Source organism: Drosophila hydei, unplaced genomic scaffold (assembly GCF_003285905.1).
Source record: "Drosophila hydei strain 15085-1641.00,03,60 unplaced genomic scaffold, DhydRS2 tig00000001-arrow-pilon, whole genome shotgun sequence".
Lineage (NCBI taxonomy): Eukaryota > Metazoa > Arthropoda > Insecta > Diptera > Drosophilidae > Drosophila > Drosophila hydei.
In genome coordinates this window covers 43,485-61,084 of record NW_022045643.1, presented here as the reverse complement: position 1 = coordinate 61,084, position 17,600 = coordinate 43,485, and the positions used below count along the sequence as shown (strand labels likewise).

Below are 17,600 nucleotides of genomic sequence, written 5' to 3'. Positions count from 1 at the left end.
ATATATATGTATAGAATATAGATAGTATATAGAATATAGATAGGAAAACATTTATTTTCATTCACGATTTCATTTTAGATTCTTTCCTACCTTCAAATATTTTCTGCATTAAATTATTTTCAGACTAAAATACAAATTTTATATATTTCTTTTTGGTCAAAAGTATTATGTAGTTTACTCCTTTGTTCCATTTTCTACTAATTCTATTCACATTTCGTATTTTTTGTCAATTGTTTAATTTTCTGTGGCTTGTCAGAATGCTGCTCAAATTTCATGCCCAAAACTTCCAAAAGTTTTTAGCTCTAAAGTTTACTAAATTCCAAGTTCTTTGCTTTAATTTTACACAGCTTGAACAAAACTGAAATTTTATTGAAATTCGTCTATTTGCTTATGTTCAGCTTGATTAATTTCACATAAAAATTTTACGCACATATTTAAAAATCAAATTTTTTTTAAATTTTTTCCTGACATATCATTTTATTTCCAAATTTAGATTTCCACTTTTTGTTTTTGTTTATTTTTTTATAAATTCAAAATATTTATATAAATCTGAATTGAAATTTTATGAATTTTATTTGGAAATATATTACAAAAAAACCCTTACAAAATACTATAAATAGTTAAAAATATGTTTTGATTTCAACTAACAGTTAACAGTTACGAATATTTGCTGCTTATCTGCTTTGAACAGCGCTTATCTAAGCAAAAATATAGGCCAACCTAGTTTTTTGAAATATTATTTTGGTGTTGTTGTTGCTGCGTCACGATCGCTGTTCATATTAAATGAGAGTCGGCATAGAGTCGCTCGTCAGAAAGGTAAACAAACATGCGACTAGCCAAACAAAACAAGTGGGCGTGCCCAAAATGAAACACTACCCCTGCCATGGGAAGCGTGAAAATAAGAAGTAATTAATGGTCGTATTTCCATTTCGTTTTTGCTTTCTTTTGTTTGGCTCGAAAGGCATGGTGCTAATAAAAGTCGCACCTGTCAATGGAGGGCCACAGGAAGCGCTAAAGAACAGAAGCGACTACGTCACACACGAATCGAATGGCTCGCTCTGATTGGTGGGTGAGGCGCCGCACTTCCAGCTGCTATAACTGTGTGAGTGTGTGTGTGTGTGTGTGGTTGTTTGTTTACTCTCCTTCGTTTAGACGGAGAAGCAAAAGGCGAGAGCATGCTAGCGAGTGTTTGTGTGCGTGTGTGTGTGCGCGCTGGAACGATATAGTCGACACCACCACCACCGCCAGTAGCAAAGCACAGAGGGCGTTGCCGCACATTTCCAGCGTCGCGTTAAACAGCATTTCCATTCTAGTTGGAGTGCGCCAGTGAGAGAGAGTAGCGTCGTCTCGCTCTAGCCCTGCACAACAAGATTGCAACGGAATGCGAACTGAGTCGCAAGCAACGGCATTCGTATTAGCTCTCGTGCCGGTTGTGAGTAACCATCCGCAACCAGTTCGTGTTCGAACGTACATAGGTGAACATCTGGAGCGCGCAACCGTCGCTGTCACCGTCGCCGTCGCTGTCGTTGCCGTTGTCGCTGACTCCGTTTCGTTTTTTGCGTATGCGTTTGCGTGCAGCTAAAATTTGTATCTGTATCTGTGCCAGTGGCTGTTCATCTGTATCTGTATCTGTCTCTGTAGCTGTAGCTTTAGCTGTGTAGCCGTGCGTCTGTGTCTGTGTGCGGATAAGCGTTGCAATTGTTATGGTTATGTTTATGTCGGTATTGTTGTCGTCGTCGTCGTCGTCGCCAGTCGCTGCTACGCTCAATAATCCCAATGTTGATTCTGGTCTGTCGCTCGGTCGCTCGCCCGCCCGCACCTTCATTGTGCTCAACTGAGTCTCGTGTTTAGAATTTTGTTTATGCCTGTGTTAACCAACGGTAAAATTGTCACATTGAACAGCAACCAGAAGAAGTGAACTGAATCACGAATTGATTCGAAAGACAACAGCAGTGCTATCCACACAAACGATTAAACTTAATACCAATCATTAAAAACAACTCAATAAACTAATACAACTTTTAACTAAGCTGAAACTTGTGCTGCTCTCTGGCAATGGCCGCCTACACACAATTTGGATACGGCGGTTTTCCGTCGGCCTCACAGGTGGGTTAACAAATTTAATTGCTTGTAATATAAACTATGTTTAAATATATGAGAAGTACATTGTACTGATAGTTTGGCTAGGTATTAAGTTAATGTTCTTAAAACCAGAAATAGTATTTGGAGAAATGTTAGGTAGCTTTTTGATAAGTTTCTATAATATTATATAAGTGGTAGCTGAAGAAATTTTCTTAGCTTCAGCTAATATCTAATATAATCAAAGATATATTTTGTTTATTATAATTTTTCTATTAATTTATATGATTTAAAATAATGCATTTTCATGGCTTAATATTATAACATATTATAAAAATATTGACATAGATTCAACTAATTTATTCAAGTTCTTGATTACCATAATCCATAGTAATAAAGAAAGTTCTATTAAGAATTCTATACATACCATGATAATCTACTCATAATAGAATCAGAAAGAATCAGTCCAATAAGTATATTTTATGGGGATATATATTCTCTTCACTATGATAGATTCGATCAACACATATGCGTAATCAAATAATATGTTAAAAAAATATATATTAGAAAAACCAGTTGGAAATACAAATGGGAAATTAAAACAGTCAAGTTCTATCAGCAGACAATATTAAGAATTCAGTTCACAAGATCTAGTCGAAAACAAGGATTCTTTCTCATACAATGCCAAGGCAAGTGCAGAGGCTGCTAGGGACTTGATCAAAGGGGCCAGGCGAGAGTGGGAGGTGGCAAGCAGACGCACACACACACACACACGCACACACGCACTCTCAAGCACACACTCTCTCAGGCACAGGCGCTGTGGTCAGTGTTGAGCATGTGAAACTGTTGAAAAGTCAATAAAATTCAATTGCAACGATCGTAAATCATAAAATTTATAACCGTAAAGTGACAGCTCAGAGCAGGCTCTGGGAATGCGCCTGCGCATGCGCTCACGAGTACGTGAGCAGGCAGTCAATGAGAGCGAAGATGCTGAAGAAGCTGCAGGCCCAGCACAGATGGAGCCACACCGATAGTGGCATCAGTGGCGGCTACCGGAGGTCCGACATCAGACGGGCGGGCAAACATCGATCGAGCGTCCAGGCCAAGCGATCGACAGACAGATCGGCCGACCGACGCGGCGACAAGCGGGCCACGACGATGTGATCTACTTTACATTGCGCTGCATTCCCATTGCTCGTAGCTACCGACTGGAGTCGGGCTTTCGCATCATGTGGCGCTTGCAGTTCCACTATCAACTTGGTTATCTGCGGAAGTGAAGGAGTGGGAGGAGGAGGAGTAGGAGGAGGGGGAGCAGCCAGGTAGGCAGGCAGGCAGGCCAACCAGTCAGCCAGCCAGACCACTGGCCTCGTACCGGAGACGCAGCAGATGCAACAGTCGAGATTAGATCATTGAGCTCTGTGCGCATTTTGCGATTCACAGAAATTGGTAGTGCACACACATGGGCCGCGCAGCAAGGCCGCGCAGAGATCTTATCAGATATAGAGAGAGAAAGAGTGAACGAGCTCTGGGCCAGCGAGACGATGTTGTCCATGTCCATGACAACGGAGTGGGTCTCAGCTGGCGCTTCCTTCGAGCTGCAGCTACAGCTACAGCTTCCTTTTTACGCAGTCAACTTGCTGCCCATTGGATGCTGCACTGCACTCATGAATAATGCATGCGGAATCTGCCCATTCGCATAGAGCTCCCTATATGGTGTCGCCTATCAGATCAGTTGTCATAATTCTCATATATTCTGTGTGTGAGAGAGCGGCTGCTGTCTGCCTGGGAACTGGCCAGTGGATTGGCCGAATGTCCTGTCCTCTGTCTTTGCCTTCTCTCTCTCTCTCTTTTTGCTTTATTCGCAGTTTTTTGATGCGCATTTTTATTTTTCACTAATTAAAAAGCGCGACATAAAAAAATAACATTGAATCAATCATTTGTTGAAATTTGATTAATGGTTGTTCTTTGATATACGCGGACAGACCTCGGCCGACCCCGACGCTCGGCGGCTGAGTCATTATTTCATCTCACTCAGCTTTATTTTCAGCAATATTTTCTATTAATTTATGAAATCAGGATGAAATCTATTTCACGTAGTTTACCTTGACTCTATATTTATAAAATTAGGCAACATTGGTGCCGGTGCCTGTGTCTGTTCAGGTATCTCAGACAATCGACAGATTATGTTAATGATTTCAGGATAATTATGACTTTGGCCACAACGACGGGAGCTGTAAGCCAAGCCAAGGCAATATATATATATACGTGTATGACCTTTGGGCTAGTCTGATAGTCGCTGGACGGCATTCGATCAATTTGTAGCTGTCCATCAGCAAAGTATTTCAACTTAATTATAGGTTTATCGATGTATTGCGAAAACACTCTGCAAAAAATTAAAGCGGGCCTCGTTTCGCAGATTGTCCCGCGGCAATTTTCAGAAGCATTTCGACGTGTACAGCTGCCCCATCTTCTTCATCTTCGGTGTTTCGGCCTGCAAGCGTTGCCTGCCACACCCTCATTGATTTCTGGCATCTTGGACAGAGCTGTCTGGTCTTTGGGTCTTTCGGGCCTGCCCGTGTCTGGGTTCCTGGGCTTGGCTCGCATTTTGCATATTAATTGCCATGGCCAAGCGGCTGGCGCATGCCATTGGCGTAACGCTCCAAGATGGTGAACATCATCGAAGCTCCCAGTGCGTTGCGGCTCGGCTGCTGCACTTTAAATCGATTTGGCTGGGGTAATTGATGTAGCCGACGTTACAGCAATCCGTCAATGGGCAGCCATCGATGTGGCAAATATGGCGGACAGATTAATCGGTTGCAGGATTATAAGATCACAGCTCCGGCCACAAGCGCAGCTTCTGTACTGTAGCCCATCGCCCCTGGCGCTGATTGTGTGTTAACACCATATTCGCTTACAATATGTTATCGTGCGATCGTGTAATGGGGCCTTCTGTCGATTTTTCAAATTAAACTTACGACCGGCCTTCCGTCCTTCCCCTCCTCCATCCCTGCCTGGTCTACACGTTGCAGCACGCTCATTATACGTCCATCCATATTTATGAACTCTGTTGATCGTTCGTCGAACTGGAGCCTAGCGCCAAGTGCAAACACTCGTCCAAGCAATCCACTGCGAGAGACCACATCATGTCTATTCATCAAGTGTTCCAGGAACATATGTAAATAGCAGATCTGGTATTGCCTCCTCATTAGAAGGAAACAAGTCTATGAGGAAGAGATTCCTAACTTGTTCTGCAAAGAAATATTAATTTTTATATATTTATGACATGTGTAATATAGAATATGGAATATGGAATATGGAATATGGAACATTGAACATGGAACATGGAACATGGAACATGAAACATGAAACATGAAACATGAAACATGAAACATGAAACATGAAACATGAAACATGGAACATGGAACATGGAACATGGAACATGGAACGTGGAACATGGAACATGGAACATGGAACATGGAACATGGAACATGGAACATGGAACATGGAACATGGAACACGGAACATGGAACATTGAACATGGAACATGGAACATGGAACATGAAACATGAAACATGAAACATGGAACATGGAACATGGAACATGGAACATGGAACATGGAACATGGAACATGGAACATAGAACATGGAACATAGAACATGGAACATGGAATATGGAACATGGAACATGGAATATGGAATATGGAATATGGAAACTGGAATATGAAAAAATAAATATGGAATATGGAATATGACATATGGAATATGGAAAATGGAATATGGAATACGGAATACAGAATATATATCTCTTATTTCTTTTATATCCCTTATATCTCTGATATCTCTTATACTTCTTATATCGCTTATACTTTTTTTACTCCTATTTAATTAAAACTTGTTCAACACGTTGTTTAGTCCAATAACAAATATATGCTTTATAGATAGTAATCCCTGAAAATATCAAAAAATTAATATTTTTAATTATAATAATTGAACTGAAAATGATATCGAGATAGCGTTGAAGTGGCCGCAGGTAACAAAAACCACTCAGGTCTACGCTGAGCTGAAGAGACTAAGCAGTTGAGTCAGTCGAGTGTCTTTGACGACTTCGCTGCTTATCTGAATGCATTTTCTATTGGTGTTTGGAATTGAAATGAAGTTCGAATCGCCTTGATAAACATTCATTAATTATGTAAACCAGTGGCCAGCGGAAGATAGCTGGACTTCAGCTCGGTTCGACTCGACACGCATTAGTAGTTGATAAGCAGCTGAATTGAATCTGTTGTTTATATTAAAATTATCTAAGCAAGCAGTTGAGAGATCTGTAAACGGATCTGAATCAGAATCAGAATCCGGATCTGAAGAGGGTGACAATTTTTCCACTTTAAATGAAGTCTTTAGCTGGTCGCTCGCTTGAAATGAAGTGGTGCAAAGATAATGGGACACATGTCTCCACACATGCTCTCCAATGCTCTCAGTCAATCGTCTTAATGTTTGCCATCTCTTTCTTTTGGTATTTTGCAGCTCCTGCCGCCGAATGTGGCGCAGACACCTGAAGATGTCTCGGCGAACGTGAATGCATCTTCATTGGTGATGACAAACGCGCCGGCTCTGAGCCCCACGGGTGGTGCCGACTGTCAGGCGAGCCAGCAACAGCCGGGCGGCGGAGGTGGCGGTGCCGGAGCTGGAGGGGGCGATGCCTCAACGGGCGCTCTTAGTCCCGATGCGCTTTCGCAGAACTCAAATGCGGCCACGGGATCAGCTGTGGCTGGCGCTGTCGCTGGCCCCGATGCGATTACCGGTGGCTCCCTGGACAGCAGCGCTGTGGGCACAACGCCTACAACGGGCAGCTCCTGCTGCGAGAACGGCCGTCCCATTATGACCGACCCGGTCTCTGGCCAGACAGTCTGCTCCTGTCAATACGACTCAGCTCGCCTGGCGCTATCCAGCTACTCGCGCCTGCCGGCGGCCAGCGTCGGGGTCTATGGCTCGCCATATCCATCGACGGATCAGAACCCCTACCAGAGCATTGGCGTAGACAGCTCCGCCTTCTACTCGCCGCTGGTAAGTGAAAGCCAAGACGGCTAAATGGATTATCTCCACATATGACTTTAATTGTGTAGTCAGCGGGCAGACGTTGCCAAAGACCTCAAACAAAGCAGGCAAGGCGGGGAGGCATCGAGCAGGGCGAGTTCCAGTTCAAGGGAAAGGGTATACAACAACGGCTTGTCAATGTAGTCGAGTAAATCGAATTATCATTATGGCTGACTGAAGCTCAGTCAAACCTCATTTAGTCGCAGCTACAGCTTGTATCGAAGTTTATGGCTCTCTCCCTCGCGCGCCCACTCTCTCTATCGCTATCTCTCTCGCACCTGCTGTCTCTTTCTCTTGTGCTGACTACCATTGTGATATTCGATACTTTGCGCAACGAAAGGCAAAATCATTGGAAACAAAACATATTGCCCCATGGCCTCAATTACACTCCCAGATGAAGCTCGCCATGCATTTGTATGTGTGGGCTAATCGAGCTTATGCTTTTGTATGCATCTCATTCAAGCACACACACACAGGAGAGTGTGTGTATGTGTGTGTTTGTGCCCTTTGTATTTTCTAAGTGACCACAGAAATGTACACGGCCAACATGCACACAGTTTTAAATGACATACTAGATGACATACCCGAGCTTCGAGAGGGCAGCGGAGCTCGAGCTGGAGCTCGAGCTGGAGCTGGAGCTGGAGCTGTAGACAAGCATACACATTTAGCTGTGGACAGCACAAACAAACAACATAAATATTTGGCCTTTGTAGCGAACTACAAGCTACCAATTAATAGGCCAATCAGTTAGCTCTTCTCTAAATAAAGTCTAGAACTATATATATTTGAATATTGTTTGGCTTATTGAAAATCATTTATGAATACTGAAAAGGGCTTTTCATTGTGAAAATTGAATCGAAATGTTAGCTGAAGTAGGTCTTAAAAGCTTTTGTCACGAGTCCGTTGCGGGTCTGTAGATGCAGCATTTGCTTTAAATAATTTTCTTCAAACTTAATTTCAATCTTTACAAAATTTGAATAAAATATATTTGTTTTAATATTTTGTTAGGTCTTCATTAAAGATATTCGTATACAAATTCTTGAATTTTTAATTAAAATAGTTACTTCATATAATATAATATATAGATTGCTTGGAGATAATAAAATTATATTATATAATATAAATATTCTTGTTAAGCTTTCGAAATATCTTATACAAAAAACGAAAGCTTATATATCGCATAGAAATATCAACTAAAAGCTTTTCTTGTATATGTTTACTTTCTATTCTATGCGATATATATGCGATATATATGGTTACATATATTCAAATAGAATTTCAGGTTTATATATATATGTATAAAAGACTTTCAAGTTTCTTTCTCATTCACTTTTCAGAAAAGTTCTCGTTGCTTAAAGTTAAAATTCTTTGTAATTTCACTCTCAAGATATACACGATGTCTTGGCCCAATTGTTAACGTAATAATGCCCAAACAAGTCTTTTATGTAATTCCTCCAAAAATAAAAAAAAAGTTAAGTAAAAAGTGAGAAACTGCGAGCGCAAGGGAGAAGCATTCTGCGTGATACCAAATAAGCAGCTACCAATGTGTCATGTTAAATTGTTATTTACAAGAACAGGAAATTCAAAGTGAATCGTTGCCGTGGCCCCTCCGCCTCTCTGGCGGCCTGGCCTGGCTGTCACCTGGCATATGCACCTGAGCGCTGGGTACGCTCTTATCCGGGTTCTCTTTTAATTAAGAAAATATCATTGGCTGCGCGTTCGCACATTCAGCGCGCGATAAGAAGTCGAGGGAGGCTACGCGGGAGGCGAGGCAGTTAGAAATTGGTTCTACTCATAGATAGCATGGAGTGTGAAAGATCTGCTGACATTTAACTGTTGTTCATATAATATTGAGCAGGCAGCAGGCAGCAGGCAGCAGGCAGCAGAGGCAGCTGGCAGACAATCTCGTAAATCAGAGTTCATGTTTTCGGTCGGCCTTCGTTTGATATGAAATGCGCAGGCCATGTAGATAGAGAGTCAACGATATCATATCCGATACCTGTTTCCCTGTTTTCCAACTCATTTATATATATATATATATATATATATACATTTCGATCGAATGACATTTCGATAAATATATTTGTCACTCCGACGTCGGCGTCGGCGTCGGCAAAAGGTGAGTTAAAAAATTAATAAACAATGGCATACATGATGTTAAGCAATTAAAAATGTTAATGCCATTTCATAAATCAAGAGTCTAAACAAAAGAGCAGTCGGCTCGGCCAACCAGATTCGCCGCTAGACTCGACCCAACTGGCCCATCTGGGCCCCGATCTGTGGCCAATAGTTGTCGCTCATAAATCGCCAAAAAGAAGGCATCTATAAGGTCATACGGCGGCCATACGCTTCCAATATTAAAATTAAGACTGTTCGAACCCATAACGACAATAATCGCAGTTCCAGCTTATTTTTTGTCGATTGCTGCTTGGCTTCTCTGTCTCTGTTTCGCTCTCTCTGTCTGAGTTGTTGGTCTAAATTATGTTTTTGGATACACATCATTCTGTCTGGCTATAAAATATGGTCAACGTCAGCGCACGCTTGTTTCATGGCAAAATATGTTGCCAAATTATAAATTCCATGTTAACAAAATCGTCAACTTTTTTGTGGATACTGTGGGAAAATCATTTTGTCTCTAGCTCCTATGCCTTATGCATCACATTAGTCTAAGGTCGAACCGAAAACAACATAAATTTATTAAATAAATAATTAGAATTAAATTTTGTTTAGTAAATTTGTTGTTTTAACTGTATTTAGAAGAGGTTTTACATATATGTATAAATGAATACAATCAGTCAAAAGAGTGATTGATGCTGTGATGTATAGACTGTGGCTAGGGGCTAGAGGTAGAGCTAGGGTGGTATATGGATAGTAGCTTCTTTAGGTTTCAAAGGATAGCTAAATGCTGAGATTTATAGGTAGAAGTTATGTATATGAAGAGTTTAAGTAACTCAAGTAACTGCAGTCAATCAAAAAATTGATTGAAGTTGTGTTGTATAGCTTCAAAGCGCAATACAAATCATGTGAATTTTGGACAGAGCATTCTTTTTGATTCTAAAAGTAGCTTGAGAATTAAATTTTAGTAATATATATATTCTATATAAACTCTATGCAATCAAATCATAATTATTTATCCTTGACTGCAATCATTTCAGAGCAATCCTTACGGCTTAAAGGACTCAGCAGCTGGCAGCGAAATGGGCGCCTGGACCTCAGCTGGGCTGCAGCCAACGACGGGCTATTACTCCTACGATCCAATGTCTGCATATGGGTAAGTTATGGAAAGTTTCGCTATACATATATGAGGCATATAAATGATTGTGGCAGGCACTGGAGCTGGGCCTTCGGCTGGGGCTGGGGCTGGGGCTGGGGCAAATCAAAAGCAATTGTGCGCCCATAATTAATTGTTAAATATATTTGCGAGTACTTCAAATTGATTTGAATTTAATTGCGAGTCGCTGGGGACAGACAGCGAAAGCGACAGGGAGAGGGACAGAGTCTGGCCAGCCAGCCAGACAGCGGCGATAATAAAATTTGAATTGTGAAAATTGCTAGAGCGCGCGAAATTATTTATTTATGATTGCGGCGAAAATAATCGCAGTTAATTGCACGCCACAGTGGGCTGTGTGTGTTCTCTTATACATACAGACACACACATATGTATGTGAGGCACACGCATCAGCTACAGCAGCAGCGGCAGCAGAATATTGACACGGATACGTTGCAGCGGACAGTCAACGGACATGCAACTGCAACTGCAACTGCAACTGCCGTCGCGCTTGCCCCATGAACGTTGCGTGCGTAAAGCTCATGAAAGCTGAGCTGCAACAGGGAATGAGACTGCGACTGCGACTGCAACTAAGACTGAGACTGGGGACCGGGTCTGGGCAGTGACTATGGCTCTGGCTCTGAGTGAAGCCAGCAATAGGTGTGAGTAAATGAACGCCATGTTGGCCGCCATATTGAGCGAGAGTACACACGTTTGACAGACATTTAAAAGAAGAACGAGCCAGCGCGAGAGAGAGAGAGAGGGAGAGGGAGAGGGAGCTAGGCAGAGTGAGTGCGTGTGTGTGGGTGGTTGGGCATAAAGTGCTCTGCCGCCGCGCGTCCATTTGGAGCCAATGTCACTTGTCGTGCTTGGCATTATTTGTTTAAAATATGTGTTCATTGCTGTAAATTGCTACTCACAGATAATAACAACAGCAACAACAACATGTAATTATAATTGCCAACTAAAATTAAATTGCATACAGACACACATATGCATATATACATATATACTTTATATACTTTTATATAAAAACTTTGGCGACGTGGCTGTTATTGTTTTTGGTTTTGTTTGTGTGTGAACAAGAATTCGATTTGTTAACAAGATTATGGGCAGCGGTCGAGCTCGCAGACTCAGGCTTATAAGCCGAGCACACACCAACACGCCAACACACACAGACACACTCATACACTGCAAAAATAGAAAATAGAATGCGTGGCAATTAGCAACAAATGAACGCTTGTGCTCGTCAAATTGTTAAACATTAGAGAACAAAAGCGCACTAAACACACACATAAACACACACACACACACACACACATAGATACAGCTGCATGTGCTGCGGCTGCATCCGCCAGTTACGGTCAGCCTACGCGATAATAATACGGCAGGAACTAATCGCCAACTGCGCTGTTCACTCAGCTTTCGTGCACCAAATTACAGAAATCGTAACATTTGTTTTTAACGTTCATAAGATGCTTAAGCAAATTGCAAAGGCAATAAAAACAACGTGAATACAACAAATAACAAAAAGAAAATAAAAGAAAAAAAAAAACAACTCTACAACGACTATTAAATACCTTGCACAGGTGCGCAAGCTATATTTAGCATGCTCGTTTCGTTTTGTTGTTGAAGCTTGATTATAATATGCAAGATTTGTTAGAGGTCTTTACGGGTCGTATAGTCTAGTCTAGTATAGTATAGTAAAGCATAGTATAGTACAGTATCTGGATCACTTACCTTTCTTTATTTATTGCACCTAAATTCTTAATTATTTAAAACGAGATAAAAAAAAATGTCGAGGATTGCAAAAAAGTTGATGAGGATCTATCTACTATCTGAAGGGGGCTGCAACGCAATAAATAGTCATGAATGAATGAATCAATAATTTTTGAAAAAGGCAAAAATTACTTTTTAAGCAGATCTCTTATATATCATAGTTATATGCAGTAAATATATTCCTAAACAGCATATGCTGTTCTCTCAATTTTTGTAGCCTGCGAGAAATTAAGAAATTGTCATAAAAACAAAATTTGTAGCTTCTACTTTGGCAGATAAATAAAAACCTCTATCCATATGCAAGCTTCCGCGTTTAACAGAATCTTCTCAGTATCTCAATAAAAAAGTATATTTATTATTTTAATATTTTCTGCAAAGCAAGTTATAATAAAAGAATCTTGAGTAGCCAGCTCTTATCGGCACTCATAGTCCAAAAAATCAAAATCCATTTTAATTTGAGTGCTTAAAGAGGGTGGCGAAGCTGAGAGAGACACCTTAAAAGATATATTTTGCACAATATATTATATTCAATATATATATATATATATCTCACCATTAACAAAAAGATTTGTCCCCTTTAACTGCATTTTGCTTTTTACATAGTTGCAAAACTTTTAGAAAAGTTTTTTTTTCTAAGAAAATTGAATAGGATTGAATTTGTCTCCTTGGTTGAGTTAAGCAAATCGAAAGCTTTAAGCGGCAGCATTTACATCCTTTTTGCAGACTTTAGACTGGGGCTATCCGGGCTGGCAACTTACTTACGAGCAGCACTGTGAGCGAACAAATTTGCGAGTGCCCAACGTCCTTGTGCCAGACAATAATGGCAAAAACTCAAACATCAACTTCGACGCTGCATAAAAATCGTGCACATTGCTTGGCCTTTTTTTAGATTCAGCTTACCGCAAAAAACGAAAATAAAAATGTAAAGGATGCGCAGCGAAATGGGGGCAGGACAACGACACCAACGAGTCCGCAGCAGCTTCCGAGGCTGCCAGCACAGTTTCCTTCTTTATCTTGTTGTAAAATTCACCGCACAAACTGTTGATTCTGCGGCACCATAAAAATCCCATGAAAAATTAACAAAACAAAAAAAAACCAAAGAGAAAAGCAGAACAAAAAAAAAAAGAAAATGCTGTCGGCTCTCTGGGGAGCTGTTGCACAGATGAGTTGCAGCTGGACGTACGCATGGTTGGGGGTGGCTTTATTTAGCTAGCAGAGCTTTGGAGCAACGCAGCTGTGGGTGAAGGCGAGCTGGATAAAAATGCAAACGCAATAACTGGGCTCCGGCTCGGCTAGGAGTCCAGCTCCAACTCCTGCTGCTGCTGCTGCTCCTGCTCCTGCTGCATCCGACTCGGTTTCCCAGTTGCATACCCAAACCCAAAAGTTGACCATACGCTTATGGCGTTGTCGTCCTCGTTATTGTTGAGTGTTGTTCTCGTTGTTGTTGTTGTTGTTGTCGTCGTTGTTGCTGTTGTTGTGCGCTGTTTCACAACTATGTTTTACAATATTTTGACGTTGTACTACACTGGAGGTGTGGCAGCTGTGGGTGGTGCACGGCTCTAGCTCTGCATATGAAAGCATCAATTTAAATTGTTCGCATTTTTAATGAATTTTCATGTTTGTTCGTTGTAGCGCAGTGTAATAGAAAAAAATACATGCCTTGACCATTACACTAACCAGTTTGTCTCTCTCTCTCTTTCTCTCTGTGTCTCTCCCCATGTCTCTTTCAGCTATGGAGCCAGCTACGACTTGGCCGCACGTCGCAAGAATGCCACACGTGAATCGACGGCGACGCTGAAGGCGTGGCTGAACGAGCACAAGAAGAATCCATATCCCACCAAGGGTGAGAAGATCATGCTGGCGATTATCACAAAGATGACGCTGACTCAGGTCTCGACGTGGTTTGCGAATGCGCGTCGGCGTCTCAAGAAGGAGAACAAGATGACCTGGGAGCCAAAGAATCGCACGGATGACGACGACGATGCTATGGTGTCGGATGATGAGAAGGACAAGGATGATGTGGAGTCCAGCAAGGATTCGCATGGCGGCAGCTTGGCCAAAGGTAGTGCATTGCACAGGTATTCCAGGCAGCTGTAGCTGAACATTGTTTTTCTCTCTCTCTCCCTCTCTCTCTGTATAGATGTGGCCAAGGATGAGGAGGACCTCATCGACGAGGACCAAAAGAGTCTTGGTCAAGCGAATATTTTGCGTGCTGGCTTCGGCTATCCATCGGCTGGCTATCATGGTGGCAGCGGAAGCAGCCATCCGGCAGCATACAATCCGTATCATCATCATCATCATCAACATCCCGCCTACTATCAGCCGCAACAGACGGTGCTGCCAGCTGCCTTCCATGCGGGTGAGAGCGGCCTGGCCATGGCCAGCAAGCACAGCGAGCATAGCGATCCAAAAAACCAGCTAGGCCGGGACTGTGGAGTGCCGATTCCAGCCACGAAGCCCAAAATCTGGAGCTTGGCCGACACAGTTGCCTGCAAGACCCCGCCACCGGCATGCATGGGCCCAGGGCAATTGATGCCACAACAGCAGCAGCAGCAGCAGTCTATGCAGCAGCAGCAGCGCCATCTGCATCCGCAGTCCCAACAGGAGAGTCTGGGCATGGCTACCTCCCAGGTGCACCAGCACCAACAGCAGCAGCAGCAGCTGCAGATGGAGCAACAGCCGCTGGCGATGGGCAGCCACCTGTTCAACGGAACGCCGTATGTGAGAGCGCATACCACGGCCTACGGGGGTTTTCTAGGGGCTACGACGCAGCAGCTTCATACTACGAGCACGAACAGTGCAGTCCCCTACAGTCCCAGTGGCCTGCACAGCAGCAGCAGCTCCAACGGCACGCATACGCCTACCATCCCTACTACGGCAAACCCAAATGCGAGCGAGGCCATGAGATTGGGCCTGGGCCTGGGTCTGGGCCTGGGCCTGGCCGAGTCGCCGGCATCGGGGCCATACCCAGCGGTGCGTCAGTCGCAGCCATCTCAATCCACAGCGAGTCAGCGGGCGATGGCGATGGGGTTTCCCGAAGCCCAACCCGATACTCCACCCCAAACTCCGCCGAATATGAAGGTGTTGAGCGGAGCTTTGAGTCTGCTGCCTACCGCTTCTCAAATCCCTATGACCGCTACCTGTCGCAGCAGTAATGCCGCCTACGGCAATCCCGGCTGCAACTACCCCATGAACTATTCCACGCGCCTCAACGACTACGACTACCCGGCGAGCCACCACAGGGACGACTACAGCAGCGGCAACAGCAGCGCCAGCAGCAGCTCCTCCTCGCCCCACTTGCAGCGCACCACGGACAACATGTTCAAGCCGCTCTTCAAGAGGTACACTTACTCAAAATAGTCCATGTACATAAACAATATTTGACTTGCGAATTTCCTTTAGCCTGACGTCCGTCTAGACAGTGGGACAAAGACCTTATGTATTTGCAATATCGTATATACACACACATACACACACACACATGTATATAACATAACTTAGGTAAGATCTGAAATTTCTATATTGAATTTTACAGTTATTTCCACTGAAGTCTAATTATCTCTGCAGATTCCTGGGCTCGTGCAACAACGTAATTTGATTGTGTAATATTTAACACTTAATATATATAAACACGCATATATATATATACCACATTGGTACAGATGTACCAAAACAACTACAACTTAATAATAATATTAATAAAGAAAAGCCGTGCATTGTCTTAAACTATATCAGATGTAAGCATTATTAGGGACAGCTTCTTTTGTAAACCGCATTGTAATTGTATACAGACACACTTAAGCACTTAGTATTAAGATTATAAACTGTGATAAATTTTACATTGTTTAACAGACTTCAAATTAAAAGAAAAACAAATTAAACAATAGTTCAATAGTTCTCTAAAAATTCATAATATTAAAACTAATTTAAAGCTCGTTCAATACAAAATAAATCTTTGTAATCCTAACAAATTATGTGGTTTTATTGCTGGCTCGCGTTTTTTGGGCATGTGATGTGAAAGGTACATGTTAAGTGTAAGAGCGTGTTTTAATGTACCTAAGAGTTAAGGCATCTTGTGATGTAAAGTATAATTACTCAAGTATTTCTGAGCTTATCATAAAACGTTATAAATTGGAGACATCTGCTCAGAGCATGAGCTATAGCTACTGTTTACAATGTACCTTTGGTACGGTTTTGTTACAGCTAACTTAAATAAATGTAAGTAAATAGAAATTGATGAAAGCTAAGAGAAATCTGAGAAATTCTTACATATTTCAAAGATATCTGTGATGATTAAGGTAAAAACATATATTGCCACTGCATACAATGTACCTTTAGTACATTTATTTTACCTTTGGTACATTTGGTTATTGATGACGATAAAGACTGAGTTATGGGAAATAAAATGCACATTTCTTTCAGAGATCAGTTGAATACATAAAGAATACCAATGTACCTGACGGTTTACAATGTACCTTTCCTACTTTTACTGCAACTAGTACTACAAACTTTGTGATAGAGATGAAGATGGAGCTATCAGAAATTCATACTCATTACTCAGTTGACTTGAGTGTTTAAAGAATCAATTCTGTACAAAAAAGGATGCAATATGTGTACCTAACATTGTACCTAGCGTAGGTACAATCGATGCCCGTTGAGCTGACTGCCTTTAAACGTGCGCCAGTCTAGCTGCAAAGTTTTCATTTAAATCAGAGCTAATTACCTTTACAACTTTGCAGTTTTTTCTTTGCCGAGTGAAATTAACATAAATTACATATTATAATTCATTACATCGAGACATGTACCCAAATGTCATTTGTAGCTGAGCTGAAAGCCAGAGACATGTACATTAAAAAAATCGCATTAATGCAAACGAGCAGCAAAAAGTCGGGGCAAATAAAGAGTGGAAAGCGAACAACTTAAATGCAATTTAATGTGCATTGTGTACTACATTTGGGGATTTATAGAAGTAGAGATATTCCATATACTCAAATGGAATTTCATGAAGCAGAAAGCAAAAGTTATATGTGTATCTTCAGTATTTAATATAGTCTTTTTTATTTAAAGTCAAGCATCGCTAGTTTCCCGCAGCTGTTGAGTGTGAAAACAAATACCGAAGGCTTAAAGAACGGAATACCCCTACTATATATGTATGTGTACAGTGAGCTACAAGCCCTATTGTAGTACGAAGCGAGGTTTTGGCACACAGCCACGATAAATTACGCGACAGAGAAAACGTTTGCTGTCAAAGTCTACAACTTGGAGTCTCTCTCTCTGCGTGTGTGTGTGTGTGGAGGCTGGTGTTTTCAGGGGGGAGCCGAACAATTTGTAACGACTATCGGCATTTGATAAATTAACATTCAGCAGTTTCTCGATTATGCAAC

At 41.9% G+C, this 17,600-nt stretch overlaps 1 protein-coding gene across 2 annotated transcripts; it reads left to right on the top strand.

The window, feature by feature from the left end:
* Window positions 1-1,628: 1,628 nt before the first annotated feature.
* Window positions 1,629-16,004, top strand: LOC111595051 (homeobox protein araucan). Of its 2 annotated transcripts, XM_023308578.2 has the most exons (7): window positions 1,629-2,106; window positions 6,600-7,139; window positions 10,325-10,440; window positions 13,947-14,278; window positions 14,357-15,557; window positions 15,619-15,717; window positions 15,784-16,004. In XM_023308578.2, exons 1-6 carry the CDS (start codon window positions 2,056-2,058, stop codon window positions 15,632-15,634), a joined length of 2,256 nt encoding a protein of 751 aa, XP_023164346.2. In that variant the 5' UTR covers window positions 1,629-2,055; the 3' UTR covers window positions 15,635-15,717; window positions 15,784-16,004. The 2 variants fall into 2 exon arrangements, with proteins under 2 accessions (XP_023164346.2, XP_023164347.2); XM_023308579.2 differs by lacking the exons at window positions 1,629-2,106; window positions 6,600-7,139 and adding an exon at window positions 8,616-8,640.
* The last annotated feature ends 1,596 nt before the right edge of the window (window positions 16,005-17,600 follow it).

Coding starts and splice junctions, on each gene's coding strand:
- LOC111595051 (XM_023308578.2), top strand. CDS start 2,056: ATGGCCGCCTACACACAATTTGGATACGGCGGTTTTCCGTCGGCCTCA. Junction 10,441..13,946: donor GATCCAATGTCTGCATATGG/GTAAGTTATGGA, acceptor TGTCTCTTTCAG/CTATGGAGCCAGCTACGACT. Junction 14,279..14,356: donor TGGCGGCAGCTTGGCCAAAG/GTAGTGCATTGC, acceptor CTCTCTGTATAG/ATGTGGCCAAGGATGAGGAG.